The sequence below is a fragment of the Clytia hemisphaerica genome, unplaced genomic scaffold (assembly GCF_902728285.1).
Source record: "Clytia hemisphaerica strain Z4C2 unplaced genomic scaffold, Clytia hemisphaerica genome assembly, whole genome shotgun sequence".
Classification (NCBI taxonomy): domain Eukaryota; kingdom Metazoa; phylum Cnidaria; class Hydrozoa; order Leptothecata; family Clytiidae; genus Clytia; species Clytia hemisphaerica.
The window spans coordinates 29,001-46,845 of NW_027104310.1; the positions used below are offsets into that span (position 1 = coordinate 29,001).

General features: G+C 35.2%; 1 protein-coding gene across 1 annotated transcript in view; it reads left to right on the top strand.

Annotated features, from left to right (window-relative positions):
* The first annotated feature begins 9,361 nt into the window (after positions 1 to 9,361).
* Positions 9,362 to 17,845, top strand: part of LOC136817528 (adhesion G-protein coupled receptor G6-like) — a 41,020-nt gene continuing 32,536 nt past the window's right edge. Inside the window, exons 1-2 of the mRNA XM_067073854.1 lie at positions 9,362 to 9,398; positions 16,117 to 16,904. Coding sequence (XP_066929955.1) covers positions 16,154 to 16,904 — 751 coding nt within the window. The 5' untranslated portion in view covers positions 9,362 to 9,398; positions 16,117 to 16,153. The remainder of the gene's footprint in view (positions 9,399 to 16,116; positions 16,905 to 17,845) is intronic.

Here is a 17,845-nt window from a genome sequence, read left to right on the forward strand (position 1 = left end):
AGGAGTGAGCCTAACTTGGGGATAATTGATAATTGATAATTGAAAATGCTCTTAAAATGGCATTCTTAGCTTTAGTAGCAAAATTCCATGATGGTGATATTCTTAGCATATTCTAAGTTGTTTGGCCATTTTCATCATGGACATTCTTTGTAAATCTTTAAATAATTGGCTCAGTCAATAAAGTAATATATACTCAAAATGAGATTTTTAAGCATTGTACATGGGGAAATGTTGTTTCTACAATTTTCCGAGACCCTCAAAATAGCATTTCATATAAAACAATCCAAATAAGGTGCAAAATTAAACCAATGAGGTTAAAGCATTTTGAGAGTGTTTTGGATGGTTTCTTTTATAAAATAATTATTTTTTGTTTATAATTTTTTTTTTATAAAACTCCAAGTGACAAAACTCTTCCTCTAATGTTATAATGGTCTTAGCTGGTTGTTGTCTCTCTTCTTCATTTATCATTAAGATAATAACATACTCAGTATCTATAACCTCTTTCCCTCATAGTCTTTTTAATAATCTCTTTTCACATGTCGTTCAGTAGGCTGGAAACAGAACTTCGTCATTTAACCTAAATCCACAATGGGCAAAGACTTTCCTAACTGAAAGTGACGCCCCCAAAATAACATAACATATATATATGGTTTCTTTTATGATTTAGCTGTTTACCTCGAATTTTTGAACTTTTAAAAAATTAGAATTTTTCGCTCTCTGATCAATTTTCAGAGACCTTAATTCAGCCTTAATTTCACAGTTACTTATTGAAAATTCAATCAGTTTAGGGCTATCCAGCTGTTTAAGTGGTAATTAACGGAGAAAAGGTTCTGCTTGCTGTTTTAAATGAATTTTGTCATTTTGTGTACAGTATGTGGCCCCCAAAACGGCGATCAAATTTGAAATTTCTCTCAAATCTAGGGGAAAAGAGATTTTACAAAAATTTTTGCTGCATGAAAACCTTTAACATCTCTACTTTATTTCCTGGAAGTTCTTTTTCAAAATTTTCAATTTCAACAATATTTTTCAATCGCTTAAAGATAGGTAGCTTTTTTCTAATGGCCCCCAAAACGGAGGTTTGAAATTTTAGCGATTTCTCGAGATATCTTTAAGATATGAATACAAAATTTTAACAAAATAGTTTTGAAATATGATTTAGAGGGTTTTGAGCATAAATTTATTTGATAAAATTTTTACCGTATACCCCGGTTTGTCAAAATGCAGGTTTTGGGGCCCCCAAAACGGAGGTGTAGCTAAAATCAAATTATTAACCCAGTGGTATAGGGGGGAAAAACTATGAACATATTTGTGTTTCCCTTAAATTTCAACCCGATGGATGTAAAATTTATGATTTTATGAAATATTTCAAGATTTCGATATTGCAAGTCCAAACTGAAAATTTAGAATTCAAAACGACAATTTTGTTTAACACGTCTTAATCAAGTTTTTTGAAAACAAATCCCTTTTGAAAATAGTTCCATTCATATGGAATAAGCTGTGAAATTTTAGAAAAAAGCTTAACTGAAAACTGAAAATATAAGCTTAAGATATTTTCTCCTATATTTTTGCAAAAAAATGACAGAATTTGCCTTTTTGCTGATTCAGCGAAAAAATTTATATATAATGTCAATTTTGTTATAAACTATTACTTAAGGTGATAGAATAGAATTCCAAGATTGTACTTTTCTCATATTTAGAATTTTCGGTTTTGTCAATGCTGATTCTAGGGCTCCAAAATACTGGTTGACCTTCAAGATGCTATATCTTTTACCCCGCCTTAAGTCAGATGTATTTGCATTTTCTGAACGGCATTAGGTGTAGAAAGTTTCCTATACCACGTTTTCATAACTTATTTTCAATATCCAAGGAGCTAGAGTGAGTTATATGCAATTTTTATCTAATTTTGGTGTTAAAATATTTCCTTTAGACGCAAATATGTTATTTTGAATCCGTCTCAAACCAGCAAAAACATGCTTATTTTTAAGTATAACCATCATTCTTTCAAAATAAACAAAAATCGTTTAATTCTGATAAATCTACAAGTCAGAATCTTCATTTTAATGAAAACCTCCGTTTTGGGGGCCGTCTCCGTTTTGGGGGCCATATACTGTATGTAAAAAATTTCAGTTTTTTAACATTACTTTTCGTTGACTGAACCGATTTTTAAGTTTTATATACCAATTTTTATGTTATAAATTTTTCTTTATAAAATAGAAGAAGAATAAACAAAAAATCTCTTTCCGTAAGCTCACAATATCTTGAAAAACCTCTATGCTTTTATTTAGCCCACCCGGCACACCATTAGTACATTACATAACGTAGGGCTGATATAGGTGAAAGGGCAATTTTGGGTCGGTCTTTAAATGTACGATACAAGCAAGTGACAAAATTAAAATTTAGTTGAGCAGTGTCCTGTTTTCTGCATTTTCCAAAATATTATGACGTCATCAAAATGCCCAAATTTTCACTGAAGATACCAATTTATATTTTGAAGCAAACTTGCAAAATCTCAAGTCATTCAGATAAACATTTCAAAAGTTATCAAACTCATTTTCTTGGATGGGAGGGGCTCTTTTCCCCAAGATGCACAAAGGGTTAAAAATTTATCAAAAGGTTATAATGGGTCCCGATTTAATAAGCATAGCACCTATTTCAATATTTTGGACTGGTCCCAAAGAAGTCAATAAAAATTCTTTAAAAATGGGTTTGATATCATTTTTACTAATAAACACAACAGTGACACACTGAAGGGAGCCGCTAGGACTGGTTAGAATTAGGTATTCCTGTTTGAGACAAAAACTGGACTGTGAAAATTCTAAAACGTTATCGCTTTAAATGCTCTTAAATACAACACCAAGCCTGATCTGATTCTCAGTTACTTAAAATCACTTGGAAATGTGAAATTTCCTAACCAATGAAAAATCTGTTTGGTATGAGAACAAGGTCTGGACCAGTCTACCTCCCCCCCCCCCCATCCCACTCACAGTCTGGCACTGGGTTGAAACCCTACAGTTTTACTTGCTCTTTGCTCATTTATAAGTATTTTTTTCTTTGTTCTCTTGCATTCAAATGTGTTTCATGATTTCAAAATTTTGTTAGGTGCAGTCTTTGTCCAAGAAAACAGGAACCCCGCCCAAATGCATAGTGTGCACCCCCCAGCACCCCCTCCCCCAGAATAGTGGGGAGGGTTTGGTTTTTTGGGTCGAAAATTTCCAGGTAGGATTTGGAAATTTTCATATTTTAGTTGGGAGAGACAAATTAAGGTGGGATTAATTTCTTTAAGTGGGATTTTTGGTGTTAGTTAGTTAATGTTAGTTTTTTCTCATCTTCAATTTAATTATAATTTTTTTCTAATTTTATATTCTATAAATTATTCTTTTACCATACTAAACTTTTCTCCTTTTTATTGTTATACTGTAAGAATATTTGTTTGGATCCTCGAATTAGTATAATTTTTTGCAGGGATAGCATTTTTAGCTGGGATCTGAGAATCTATGGATTAAGGGTGGGAGTTTTATGGCTAGGTGGGACCTGAATTTTAAGGTAGGACCTGGAACCCCCTGCACACTATGAAACCTCCCTCCATTAATATGGGGAAATTTCTTTCTACCATTTATTATTTTCATAATAATAATTTTCATAAATCACTTTTTCAAAAATTTTCCACATACATCCAAGAAGAGGTTTTTGACGATTCTAAAGATTTGAATCTTGCTCTCTTACCAGTTTGCAAATCCTATGAGACTAGAAATGAAAGAATCCCCAAAGAGAGGCATTCATAAAGTATTATACATTTCTTCTTCTAGTATAAAACAAAATGTCAAAATGTTATGTATGCAAAAAAGACTTAGCAAAGCGTTGTACCGGCTGTTTGACTATTTCATATTGTTCCAGAGAGTGCCAAACACAAGATTGGAAATACCATCGTCATTCATGCAAGATACAACCCAAAAATGTGATCGACAGACTGCTCTTTTTTAATGACACCTTTTTGCACATTTACATAAAAATAATAGAAAAACTTGACGGACAAGCTTTTCACGCGATGAGATGTGTGAACAGGCGTTGGAGAGATCTAATTCAATCATTGTGGGAATCAAAGAAAGACAAGAAAAACTTTGTAGATATGTTGAAGAAAAAATGGATTAGTGGATCTGCACGTGTCAATCAAATGTATTGGGGCAACAATGGCTTTGGTTGTAGCTTAGTCTTAGACAAAGGTGATCTTTTTGTAAGTGTGGAGGCTCTTCATCGTATGTCGTTTCTAGCTATTGATACCAATGGGAAGAATTACCCAAAAATCAAAAGCTTTGTACCAAAAGATATTGACAAAGGTGTTATATTTGACGTTAACAAACTTTTCTTTGTAATTTATGTTGAGAAAAAGTTACTTTGTTTTGATCGAAAAACTTTGAAAGAGATACCCAATGCTTGTGAGGATTTACAAATTGGTAAGCACAGTGAAGGTGTACAAGATTGGAGTGCTTTCAAAGTAAAAAAGCATTTAGATCGACCTGTTCGAATCAAGTTGTTTGATGAGTATGGCCTCATCCTGTACAACAGCGGTTTGGTGATCAAATTTCGTCACAGCTATTGGGACGAGGACTATTCAAACCGTTTCAGTGGTAAATATGTAAAGCAAGTCCCCTTTCAAATTGTGGATCATTTTGACACATTAAAACCGTGGTCACGTCAGATATCAGTATTGGCAAGAGTGCATTTTACATTTCAAGCCGAGACTGGCAGTAAACACCACATGGAAGGCTTTACTACAGCCTATGTCTTCAACGCTACCGAGATCGTCTGCTTTAATTTGGAATTCGATCAAATGCAAGATAGTTTGTCAGATACCAAAATGCTTTTAAATGTTTATGAGAAAGATGGTGGCTTTGGTTCAACTGATGATCATGTTATGTTGACGCGAGAAAAGGATGCAGTCATGGATGAACGAGAAGATTATTTGGAATCTCCCGACAAACTGGAATACTCAGATGATGAAGACGATGATGAAGATGAAGGTGAAGAATACGGTAACAAAGGGAAATATTTCCAAATTTGGTTACCAGAGTATAATTCAACTGAAGCTAAACCAACTATTCGATTACCAGGGATTCAATGTGCTGCAATGAATGAATATTGTGTTGCTTTGTCTGCTTCACGAAATAGACGATCACATTGTATTTATTTGTACAGTACTGAAAGACTCATGAATGAGGATACCATGTGGCAAGTTGTACCGTGTTTAAAGAAGTTTCCTGTCCAGTATGAATGTTCCAACTTATTGATGAGTAAGGAGAAAATGATTTCATGTCAATGGTATGAGGATCTTAGCAATGTTTACAGTTGGGATTTTGACGAGGAAGATAATGAATACATTCGCTTGGTTGAGTATAACTTTTGGTTCTAAATTTTTTATGGGTACTCTTAGGTGCCAAATAAACGGGGGGGGGGGTTCGAATAAACAGGGGGGGGGTTGGAAATTTTCGCCATTTTTGATACCGTGGGGACCTAATTGCCGGGGGGGGGTTTTTTTCGAAACACAATATAAGGTAAATACGGCTAAAAGCAGGGGAGCAAAATAGGGGACTTTTTGCCAACTCGAAATATTCTTTAACATTAATAAACGGGGGGGGGTCCTAATAAGGTCCGAGGGGGTTGGAAAATTTTTGAAAAATTAACAAGCCTGGGGGGGTGTTTATTTGGCACCTAAGAGTACACCTTGTTGAACACTTCTTGTTAACCAAAGAACAGTAAACTGATTTTGTTTCCATACCATTTCAATTTTTCTTTTGTCTTTGTTATCCTTTGCGTTATGATTTCATCGAATCATTTTAAACCTTTTAAAAGGCTACATACACTACACAATAATAATGTCAGGCAATATATTGACAATATTTTGCTGAGTGTCCACAATATATTATTAGCTCGATTTGCAGTATTCCAACATTTTTTTGTGATTTTGATAAAACAGGATAAAATCCTTTTTTATAATACTTGTTGTTTACTTGTTACATTACAGTCCGCAAACCATATGTTTGAAAACTATACACACCAATTGTTTGTGTTTATTGTGTTAAATATTCTCTACACCCCTGTCTCACAGCCCCGGTGGAACTTTTTCCTTAGTTGTGATAAAAATTCTCCTTGAAACCCCGATGGGGATGGAAGTTCTATTGTTCCGAAATGCAGTGGAGATAGTATTGGAGTACAATTTTTAAACATTAAATTTCGAATGAGGATGAAATCAAAGTCAATTTCCCAGTGGGGCTAAAATTCTAGGGTGCGAAATTTTCGAGTGGGGCTGGGGTATCTCTGGTGATCTTCAATATTCAAAACAAGAGCAGTGTGCATATCCCGAAGAGTAGTAGTTTTACTCTCGAAATGACGTAGCCTACATAAACTATATTTCTATTCTATATACCCTTGTACACACTTTTTTCCACTTATACTTCTAAAAGAGAAAGAGAAACAATGGAGATGCTACTTATCCACATAACTCTTGCATTGAAGCGATAAAGTAACGTCAGTTCGGTTAAAAGCTCTTCAAATGTTAAAAATAGTTTGCACTCTACCGCAGAGTGAACATTTGGTAAAAGTGTCTCTCTTATAGAATAAAGCTATGACAGCAAATTGCTATGTTTCTTTGGAGGAAACCTAAAAGTGCCATGTGCTGAGAATATTTTGTCCTGTGAATTAATTACCAGCCCCCTCCCTCAAAGCAACAAAACGGTCTGTTCTGTTAAAGGTTTAGTAGGTGTATTTTTGGTTAAAAACTGTTAGGGTCAGTACTTGTTTAAGTTCTGAAGATGGAATTATGAATGAGTGGATTTCTCGGTCAGTGAAGACAGTTTTCTTAAACCAGTTGTATATAGATAACAACCATTCTGTGATTGATTCAAATTGTTTTCATTCCGTTCTTTTTTTAGTGGGTAAGTAATGTTTAATAGGTATAAGAGTGATATCGTTTGCTTACTCAGCAGTTTTTATTTACAAGCTTTTTGATATTGAATTTATACAAATGTGGAGTAAGATTGGTCAAAAAAAAAAAAAATATTTTGTTGCTTATATCAGCATGATATAACAATAAGCAGACACTGTCCTGATATGAAATATGTGTCTGATATGAAACGGGAACACTTATGTTAAAATAAAACCTTTAATAACCTAGTTTTACCACTTTGATCCTTTAATTTGCTTAAACTTCAGCTACTTCATGCTCGGTGTGTCATTCTTAAACTTTTTTGCTCTTTTGAACCAGAGAGATATTATCTAAACACTTAAGGTAAACCTTATATAAAGCAGTTTTTTGTGTCAGTTTTCTAGAGTGGCAGGAGATGGTTACTCAAGGTACCGCACCTGATCTCAGACTTCGGTCTTTAGCTTATCACTTCCTTTTGTGTCTTGTGCATTCCTTTTGTCTTTTACTTTTTTAATTTATTTTTTCCAAAATGTATATTGGGTTTTTATTACAAATAGACGATATCGGCTTTACATAAAAACTCAGATTGGACCCCCGAGAATTCTCCACAATGCTTTGTGCGGAATAAATTTCTCCGTAAACTTTTTTCCGCTCAAAGCATTGTGGGCAATTTTCGGAGGTCAAATCTGAGTTTTCACGTTCACGTCCGATATCGTCTATTGTCATGGTTAGTCGCTAGTTTGTATTTTCTTCAGTACATGTAACTTCACTATATTTCATAAGAATTTTGTTTCTACTGGAGCTTTTAAATTTCTTTTGTTCCTTTTTCTTTTAAGTGGCCAAGAAAAAAAGTTAAAGAAAGGAAAAACAACATGGAAGGTCAAATCAACTTAAAAGACATTGCAAGACTCTTTAGTAAGTATGATGTTTATACTCCATTACTTCCCGGGTGCGCCACAAAAAAGTTTCTCTCTTTAAGACTAATTTTCTCGAAATCTTAAAACTTTTAAAGATCCGTTTCTATTTCATTGGAAAGTAGAAAAATAAACTTAAATTTTGATGGGTCATTCAGTATTAAATTCGACTCATTAGATCAAAAGTTATGCTCAATTGAATAAAAAAAGTTACTTTCGGAAAGTGCTCAAAAAAGTTAAAAATCGACCTATCCTATCTTTCTTCTTTCCAATTAAATAGGAATGGTTCTTTTAAAATTTAGATTTTGAGAAAATTAATTTCAAAGAGAGAAACTTTTTTTGTGGCGCACCTGGTAGAATTTACAGAACCCGCCCGAGGCCTTGGTCTTCAGCCAAAGATGATGACATCATTTGAGGGAAAATAAAATAAAAACCTGAAACAAAAATATTTAACCTGGTCGAAGATCTTACTAAGAGCTTAAATGTACAGCATGATAATTATTTAGACTAAATTTTATTTGACCTAACTGCAATCATGGTCGTAATATTTTAGAAAAAAAGGGAAAAAATCGAATTTTCAAAACTACAAACGATTTGGAAGTGCTCAAAGTTAGGTTGGGATGATAGAGTTTTAACTCTGAGCTTTAACTCTAGACTTAGACCTTAGGATCTCAGGATTTGAGGACCCAAAAGTTCAAAAATGGTCCACTAAGAAGGCTCGGAATATAGCCTGGAAGTCTATAAACCCGTGCCAAATTGAAATATCCGATTGAATTTAAGAGATAGTCCAAAATCGACTTTCTCGCCCGAACTCCAAATTTCAAAAAACTGAGGAAATAAGCTAAATTCTCAATTTATTTTGACCTAACTAACCCTTTTTTGTCTAAATATATCAAATGCTTAATTCCTTTAATTCAATTTTATTACAGTTGCTTGCGTTGTCATGGTGGCGATACCCTTGACAACGGACATCTTCCGACTTTCCAAAATCAAAACTGAACATCACATTGATTCTTTGTCCAGTTTGAATGACCAAAACTTCACATGAAAGCTGTTTTGTATAAACATTTACATCGATATGTCCATCCCTGTGATCCTTAATGAATAATGGCACAGAGATTTTAACCCTGTAGCATTGTGGGAATTCAGGCATGGAGCAAAGAGCATGAAATTTTAACCCTGTAGCACTGTGGGTATTCAGGCATTGCTCCTGAAGGCTGTTTTGGATGAAAATTTTTTTCAAAACAGTGATCATTGTTCGATGGATGGGCCAATCATTGTTGATTAAAATTACCCTCGAATATGGGATGAACGTTTTAGAAGCTCTGAGAGATAACTCCAGCCTCGTTTTCAAAATCGTCCAGGACAGACTTTTTAAGACCTGGGTTTCCATAATCAACATAAAATTTCCGTTCCAACGGTATATAACAACCCCATTCTTTTTTAGGGTTAAGCAAAAATGCCATTTTTGGATTCTGCTCCCCGACTATAAGATATGCTCGGGAAAGAAAGAGTTTGCATCCATGCGCTTCTTGACCAGAAATAACTCACAGCTCAATATATAGGTAAGTGTTATCCGTAATGTCATAAAGGGTTACCTAGACTACACAATATATTGGCGAACAACATTGGGCTTTTCCAGAAATAGTCCGTGCACCCTCTGTTGAGGATATCGGATATCCAGGGGGTTAACAATTTTTGTTCAAAAGTGGATATCCAGGGGGTTTAATATCTGCAAAGGAGCGGATATCCACGGGGTAAAGTGTCTTTTCATGTAAGAAATACGATATCCAGGGGTAAGCATCTTTATAAGAGAGTATATCCAGGGGGTTGAGCATACTTTTAAGAGTAGATATCCAGGGGTCTACAAAACAGCGGCATGTATCAGTACTTTGTAGCAAATTTGACCCTGACACCCCCATGTATAGTACACAAGTACTAAACAGCAAAATTTTTTTGAAAACACCCACCCACCCGGCATGATACATGCCGCTTTTTTGTACATGGACCCCCCCTGGATATCCAGGAGATTCGATACTTCGAAAAATCAATATCCTCAACAGTGGGGGTAAGTTTTTTTTCTGGAAAAGCCCATCGTTCCTGGACCGTAATGTACGATTTTCTTTCCTTGAAACATGAATTTTCTCAGGTTTAAAATATCATCTCTAAAATTTTTATTTTAGAGCAAAATAGGCCATTTTGTAAACAAAAAATTTTCTCAACCGCGAAATAAAATTCCACCAAACTTCAAAATTCGGAGCTGTAAACCGCTAAATGAAATTCTTTATTACATGTAAAATACAAGATATATTTTACTCTTTTTATAATCAATTAATTTTAATGCTGATATCTTGTGAATCGCCGATAATCACCAATATATTGCCTGAGAATATATTGTGTAGTGTATGCAGCCCTTGATTCCTTTTTTTTTTGTAAGAATAGATTCTCAAGTTGTTCTGAACAACCAATTCTTATGAATCTTGTTCTGCTTACAGATGTTATGATTCTAAGAAAAGAATTCTGCTAAAACACACCCCTTCTCACAGACCAGGTAGGATTTTTTCAGTCAGTGGGGATAAAAATAACAGACTGAAACTCAGTGAGGATCGATATTCCCATATTTCTATAGCTGGGGATTTCAACTCTTTTATTTTTAAGTTAAAGAATTCAGTGGGGGATGGGAAAAATAGTAAATATTTATAGGTCTATTTGATTATTTTCAGTGGGGGACAAAAATAGGAAGATAATTTTCCACTGGGGACGATGTTTTGGCCGATTTTTCCAGTGGGAAGGGGGTGTAAAAATTCTTCTCATAAATTTCTCAGTACTTGATCTCTGAGCAGATTTTGATTGAGACTGCTGAATGACGTGCCCTACGTACCCACGTGCCTTCATTTTTTTGACGTGCTTTCGTGCCCTACGTGCCTGACGTGCCTTCGTGCTTGCGTGCCTTACGTGCGAACACGTCTTCACTCTCTATAGCTATAGGCCATGACAGCGTAAGAAAATCTGCTTACGTTGACGGGCTGCATTGGTCTTTTTCATTCAGATTTTGGATGAATATTTTGAATGAACGTCAATGATAAAGATAAACATTAGAACCCAGTCGCTTTCGCTTTCGTTTTCAAGCAAAGACAACGAGTTTTTTGACTGTTTTGGTTGAACAACTAGGTCAGAGTTTTAAGTATGAAAATGTTCTTAAAATGTACTTAATTTCACCTTTTTGAGTATTTTTATCTATTTGGCTAAGAAATCAAGTGTTTTATAGTCTGCAAAGCCTTTGAATGTTCTTAACTTGTTCTACAATAATTTGGCTATTGAAGCCTTATGTTCTTATAAAGTTTGTTCTTATAAAAGAACGTTTATTTACCCTTTTGTCATTTGCTGTATTTTTGATGAATGGTCATCAAAAAATCATTTCTCAGTTAACGATGAGCTTTTCCTTGAAATCGAAAACATTAACTGATAAATTATTTTACACTCTTGACCTGTTGTGACGTCATCTTGACATGTGCTGGCGTCTTTAGTAATTTCGAGAGGTCCTCGTCTCTACTTGTGGTTGGAGTAGCTGGCTGAATAGTTGATAGATTGCACAAACACTTTCTCATAATATTTTCACAAGATATTCTACTCGCTACCTTTAAGGGAACTAATTTTAACGGTCGAAAAGCATTTCGTGGAAATTAATTTTCGCGGTTTTGCCCTATTTTGGACATTTTACTTTCTTTTTTCTAAGGATTTTTCAATTTTTTTTTATGAAAAATGGCCAAGTTTGCAATTCGCGGGTTCTAAAGAAAAAAGCGAAAATTAGCTCCCGCGAAAATATGTTCCCTTAAGGTTTCTGACAAAAATTCGAAAACTGTCTTTAAAATTGTATTCGAATCAAATCTGTTAAGAGTAATTATCAACTTCAGTTGAGCTAGAATCTGACAATCTGTCTGTCTGTCTGTCTGTCACAAAAGCTTTTGAGCAGCCTGGAGAATTCAAAAATGGTCGGATTTGGCTGAAATGTGGCACACTTGTTTGTACCTTGGCTTTTTTGAAGCTTTTGATTTTTGGGGCCTGGGTACTAGTTTTTCGCTTTATTAGCAAAATTGAAGATTCTTTTTCTTTGAAATTGTGCTGTTCGTTTTCTTCTCTATGCGTTTTTTTATGATATGGTTTTACTTTGTCATACCTTTAGCGCAAACTTCTCAATCAACAGCAGTAGCTCAAAAATAACTTGTTGATGAAATTACACATAGCTGCCTCCACTACAGAGAGTAGATCTTGTCTATGCTTGCCCCATGTTTCACCCTCAACGGTGAAGTGCTAATCTATCAAGTTTTATACATTTCTTAATGATCAAACGCACTCCATCGTCCTATCTCTTAATGTTATTTGAAACTGTGACCGATTTTGCAGAGTTGTTTTAAGCAAATTAAACATCAGTGCAGGTTATAAGAAATTTATGGTGATATTATTTTTAATTCTGAGTATAAAAAACACTCTGAGAGGGACCACTGATAATTATTTGTAAAGGTTCTTAAAGTTTGCTAGACATATTCTTATAGCCCACACTAGAAAAATGGTGAGACATGCTCTTTTTGTCAAAGTGACGATATATAGATTACATTAAAACAAACAATATGATCTTAAAGTGGTTTAAAAATTTTCTTAACTGATTCGTATTTGTTTTAGGGGTTTTTTAAGGTCTTTTAGGTTTGGATTTAAAAAAAATATTGATTCAGGTTTTCGATATTACATTTGTTGGTTAAAAGGTATTGCTAAAGTTAATAGTTCAACGATGGACTCGAAGCGATATATTAGCGATACTTTCGGGTACCTAATAAACGGGGGTTGAGAATTAGGGCAAAAGAGGGAACTTTCAAAAACATTTTCCTAAAAATTAATAAGCGGATGAGCAGATGGGGGGGGGGGGGATAGAATATATCCGGGTGGGAAATTCTCCAAAAATTAATTAACGGGGGGGGGGCCCAGAGTATATTGTTTATTCTACGGATTGGGTTGGGGTTGTGAGGCCGGAAGAGGTATAGGGTCGCACTCAGAGACAGTTTCTCATTCCTCAAAATCTTTTGATTGGAGTACTACTCGATAGTACTTAATATAATACTTACTTAGTCTTAATCAAAATCATGTGTTTTATTTGTATATCTTTTAGTAGAGCTCTATCTCTTTCTGTACAATGGCCTTTCATATAAAAGCTAGCTCCTCCCCTTCTTACGTTCACGGTCATTGAGAGACCAAAACCTTACCTGACTTCTTGTCTTATCTTTGCACTTGCTAGAGGGTATCACTTGTCTGTCACAGACCTCTACAAAACCGCATTATATGTGATTCTCCGCGCTATTTAAAGTACCTGAAAATCGGACTGTCCTTTAGATGGTCGGTAAACATTTATCAAAAGGCTGCTACGAGTACATTTAATTTAGCAGCCATTTCGAAGCTTATATTTCAACAGTTGGACTGGTCCTAGACCGGACGAACGGTCGACATCCTTTGAAAGAATTTTTCATGTAATCTGTACTAACAAACATTATAACGGACGGCCAGAACTTGTTTAACGAGCGGCCAGGACCAGCCGAACGAACGGCCAGAACCAGTCTAACGGGTGGCCAGGACTGTTGAAATTCAGGTTTTCTAGAAGGCTTGAAGGCCGATCTAAAAGAAAAATTTGATCGCTAATAAACCATAGGTTTTACCGTAACAAGACCAGTCCGATTTTCAGGTACTTTAGGTCGTTTGGTATAGGGGATGTTAATCTGAAAAAAAATTCCCGTCCAAAAGAAACCCTAAATTTTGGGTAACCTGTTTCATTTTTTTAGAAATCCAATGATTGTATTAACCCTCTATTTTATGGACCAAAATATAAAATTTCCATATAAGTTTTGATGGTCGAAAAACAGCCATACTTTGCTTGAAACTTTTGAAGAAATTTTTTACTATGAAAACCCAACGAAGACACTGTTTCACAGTTTATTTAGACTGTTTCACAATTTGTTTCAAATTGACGGAATTGCCATGGGATTGGTGCAAAAGAAAGTCCTGGCATGACATCCAAGTTTCCCTATGTGCGAATCGGAATTTGCTTTCTCCCAGCGGAATAAAAGAAATTATAGGTAGAAATTATCGTTCATAAGACTTTCTTTGTTTCATTTGGAGATAACTTTTCACAAAAAAAGTTCCTTTTTATAAGAACCAGTAAATTTCGACTTGTACGTTCTATCCTCACGATTTTCAGCCTTGAATGTTGACTTACTCCTTCACTGCCGAAACTAACATTTTCCTAATCCATTTCTGGAATTTCGAACTCTTTTTTCGGGCATTTTCTTCATCCATTTCTGAAATTTAAAACTCTTTTTTCGGGCATTTTTTTCATCCATTTCTGAAATTTCGAACTCTTTTTTCGAACATTTTCTTCATCCATTTCTGAAATTTCGAACTCTTTTTTTGAACATTTTCTTCATCCATTTCTGAAATTTCGAACTCTTTTTTCGAACATTTTCTTCATCCATTTCTGAAATTTCGAACTCTTTTTTCGGGCATTTTCTTCGTCTATTTCTGGAATTTCGGACTGGGATTACAAGTTCTTAATTTGTTCTCAGTTTAACATATTCCCATATCATTCCTATAAATAAAAACTTTTTCAGGGGTTGCTCGAGTTTAAGTTGAAAGTAAAATCCTATGAAAGCTTTATAACCTGAAGCCCGTGACGATTTTAATATCAGCTTTTCATTAAATTGTCTCTCCCCTGGAAATAACGACGATTTTATATTGTCAAAGAAATTTCCTTTTTGACAATTTCTTTATTGACGATTCTCAATAAATTCCAATTTCAAAAGAAGAACGTCAATGCTTTCTTTTTTTATATTTTAAAGTAAAGCAGGTTGGTTTTTTATCAACTTTTTCATAAATTATATAAGAAGGATTTTTCAGTATTGGCACTCCTCTTAAATGAAAACGCTTTTCTAGGTCAAAACGTCTAGTATTAAAGTCTATTTTGAATTAGTTAGTGGTTTTGTGCTCGTTACAAAGATAATCCGGAGTGGAATATTATCAAAAAAGAAAAAAATGGAAAAAATGGAAAAACGAAGATGAAAAATGAAGGAGAAGAAAATCAACTTCTTGTAGAATGATGCTATGATGCTCATTTTTATATCAGAAACTCTTCAATCTTTCGACAGAATAAATCTTTTTTGAAAATTTTTTTCACATTAATGATGTTCTAAGATCAAAGAATCACTCTGGTGAAAATGATAATTATATCACAATTATTGAAAAAGTTGATTTTCTTCTTCATTTTCAATCTTCCCCATTTTGCGATCTTTTTTGAGTTTTTTCTTTATGACAAATTATCCTCCTGTTTGTCTTTTCAACGAGCACAAAATCGCTACTTAATACCAATTCTATCAAAAGTTATTGAGCTTTGAAAGAACACTGCCAGCTAATTTGAAATAGACTTTAAGGTGAATTTTAGTATGACCTTTTTTCAAATTCGTGGTTGGTTCCCTTGTTTGAAGTCCACTTTTCAAAAGTTGTTTGCAGTGTCGCCCTTTAGGGAAATATTGTCTGATTTCACTTAAGGGTCGTGTTTATAGAAGAATAAATTGAATCAAACCATGTTCACACATTACTGTTCCGTTTCACTACGGTATGATTTCATTACGGATCGAGTGTGTTCATATTGGTTTCGGAACGTTTTGAAGCAAGAAAACGGAGCAGTTCTGTTCCGATGAAAAAAGTGGAGCGAAACCGTTTCGATCTGTTTTGCTTTGTAACGTCTTCTTTTTTGACGTTTCGAATTTTGACGTTAACACTTGTCTCGGAACCGTTTCGGAACGGAACGGAACGGAACCGTAACGTTTGAACATGGTCTAAATCTTGACTTTTCGGAAAGTATTTAAAATGGTTGGTAATTCATGATATGCACCATTGCAATATCTTCGACATCACACCTTAGTCCCAACAGCTGATTGGTTGTAAGTGACGTAAAATCAGTTAATGCGTCAGATGCAACCAATCAGCTGATGGATCCATGATGTAATGTTGGAGGGTGTTGAACGTTAAGTACGTTATTCATAGATTTCACCGTCGCAAAGCGTAATGGGTAATTAGGATCCCTGCGCGTTAACGAAGACTTACTATAGTTTTGCGTCTAGCCAACCAGAAGTCGTTACTAGAGCGCAACCAGCCCTGGTTCATTTCGACTGTAAAATAGCCTCTTGGATGTCCGGCTTCGAGAAGGTGACTTTTATCGCATTATCCATATATTTTATTTTTCAGGCTCGATTGAACGAAATTCTGTCAAAACAAAAAGACCATGCTTCGAACGTTCGTCATCATCACGTCATTTCTATCACATTACGTCACTCCTCTCAAACAATACGTCATCAAATATCCAACCAATGAAACGATCAACCTTTTAACACCGAAATGTATCGGCAAAAATTGTGGACCCGGAATGGCTGGTTGGTCTCTAATGAACATCCCAGGGTCTTGGGGATTATGTAAAACGAAACCGGATTCGCAAAACAAACGTTTTATCTTGGAAACTCCGACCATCAATTTACCCCCGGATCTTCCTTCCCCGAACAAGCTCTACATCACTGTTAACGCAAGTTTTAACAAATGCCAACCGGAGGGTTCAACGTGTAAAGAAAAGTTATTGTTAGAGACGTTGTACTCTACATCGAAGGGCTTTTTCACTGAATATCTTTATCTGATATCTGAACCGAAATTGAAAGGCACTTTTCAAGAACATACTCGTTTCATTGAAGAACGAAACATCAAATCGATCAGTCTGACTTTTATGTCAAGTTATTTTTGTGGTGTCATCCGAGAATTATCAATCTCTTTCGTATATTGTCCAACTGAGGTTGTTAACATGGTACAGTATCCGAACCTTAGTGCGGACTCCACTGGGAACGGAATATGCTTACAAAATTCGACCAATAAGAAACCTGGTCAGCTGTTGAGAAGACAATGCAGTGCGGCGGGTGATGCAAAGGATTCTGGGAGATGTGTTTGTGAGAAAGGCATGATGGGATATGCGAATGAAACAAAATGTGAAGGTAAGGATGATTCCCCACTGATCTCTATCTTCTTTATCCACTGATCTACTTTATCTACATCATCAGTGTTTTATTGTATATTCGACAATCAGAGCAAATGTCTTGATGGTGGGCATGGCTTTAGAGATATTGTTCAGAAGTGAATCAAACTTGTTGTGATTTCACTTTGACATAGTGCTCCAAGAATTGGAACAATATGTAATGTGTGGCACAACAAGAGCATTTTTATAAGCATTTTTTTCATGTGGTCGTCAAGAAAGCTAGAGATGCCTTTTATTTTGTTTAGTTTGAGAATGAATGCAAGAGGCTGGTCCCTATTCAATTTCAAGGTGACACTCTTGAATGCAAGGAGACAGTGAAATATCATCTTTGATCAAAACCTTAGCCGGGATGTCCAGGTCACCAGAACTAGCCTGTATATCGAAATCTTGTTTTCGATTCTGGTCGTCAACAGCGCGATTCGAAAGTTTTGAAATTCAAACGTTCGAAATTCTAAGGTAAAATAAAAAAAACATGGCGGAATAGTCTACTTCAAAACTGGACACAATTTCACGGGGAATCTGTAAGCAGTTAGCCTATCTAACGTGTAAAGAAATAATGATATCTCTACACGAAAAATCCATTTCACACGTGCAATGTATGATGGGTTATCAAGGACTGATCGCGGTCTAATAACGACTTCCTATTGGATCGTTGTCGTTTAGAGAAAATTGTTAGTCCTAATTTTCTTTAACAATTCATTTTGACCATGTAACGGCTAAAAGGAATCATGGGTAATGAGGACCACCGCGCTCTGCTGATAACGACTTTCTATTGGTCTAAATGTTTTCGCATTGAGCCAAGGGGAACCGTTATGGGGGTAAAATCAGTCCTGATTAACCATGATTCATTTCGACCAAGAAAAAAAAGGGTCCCATAAATCTTAGCAAGGATTAAATGAG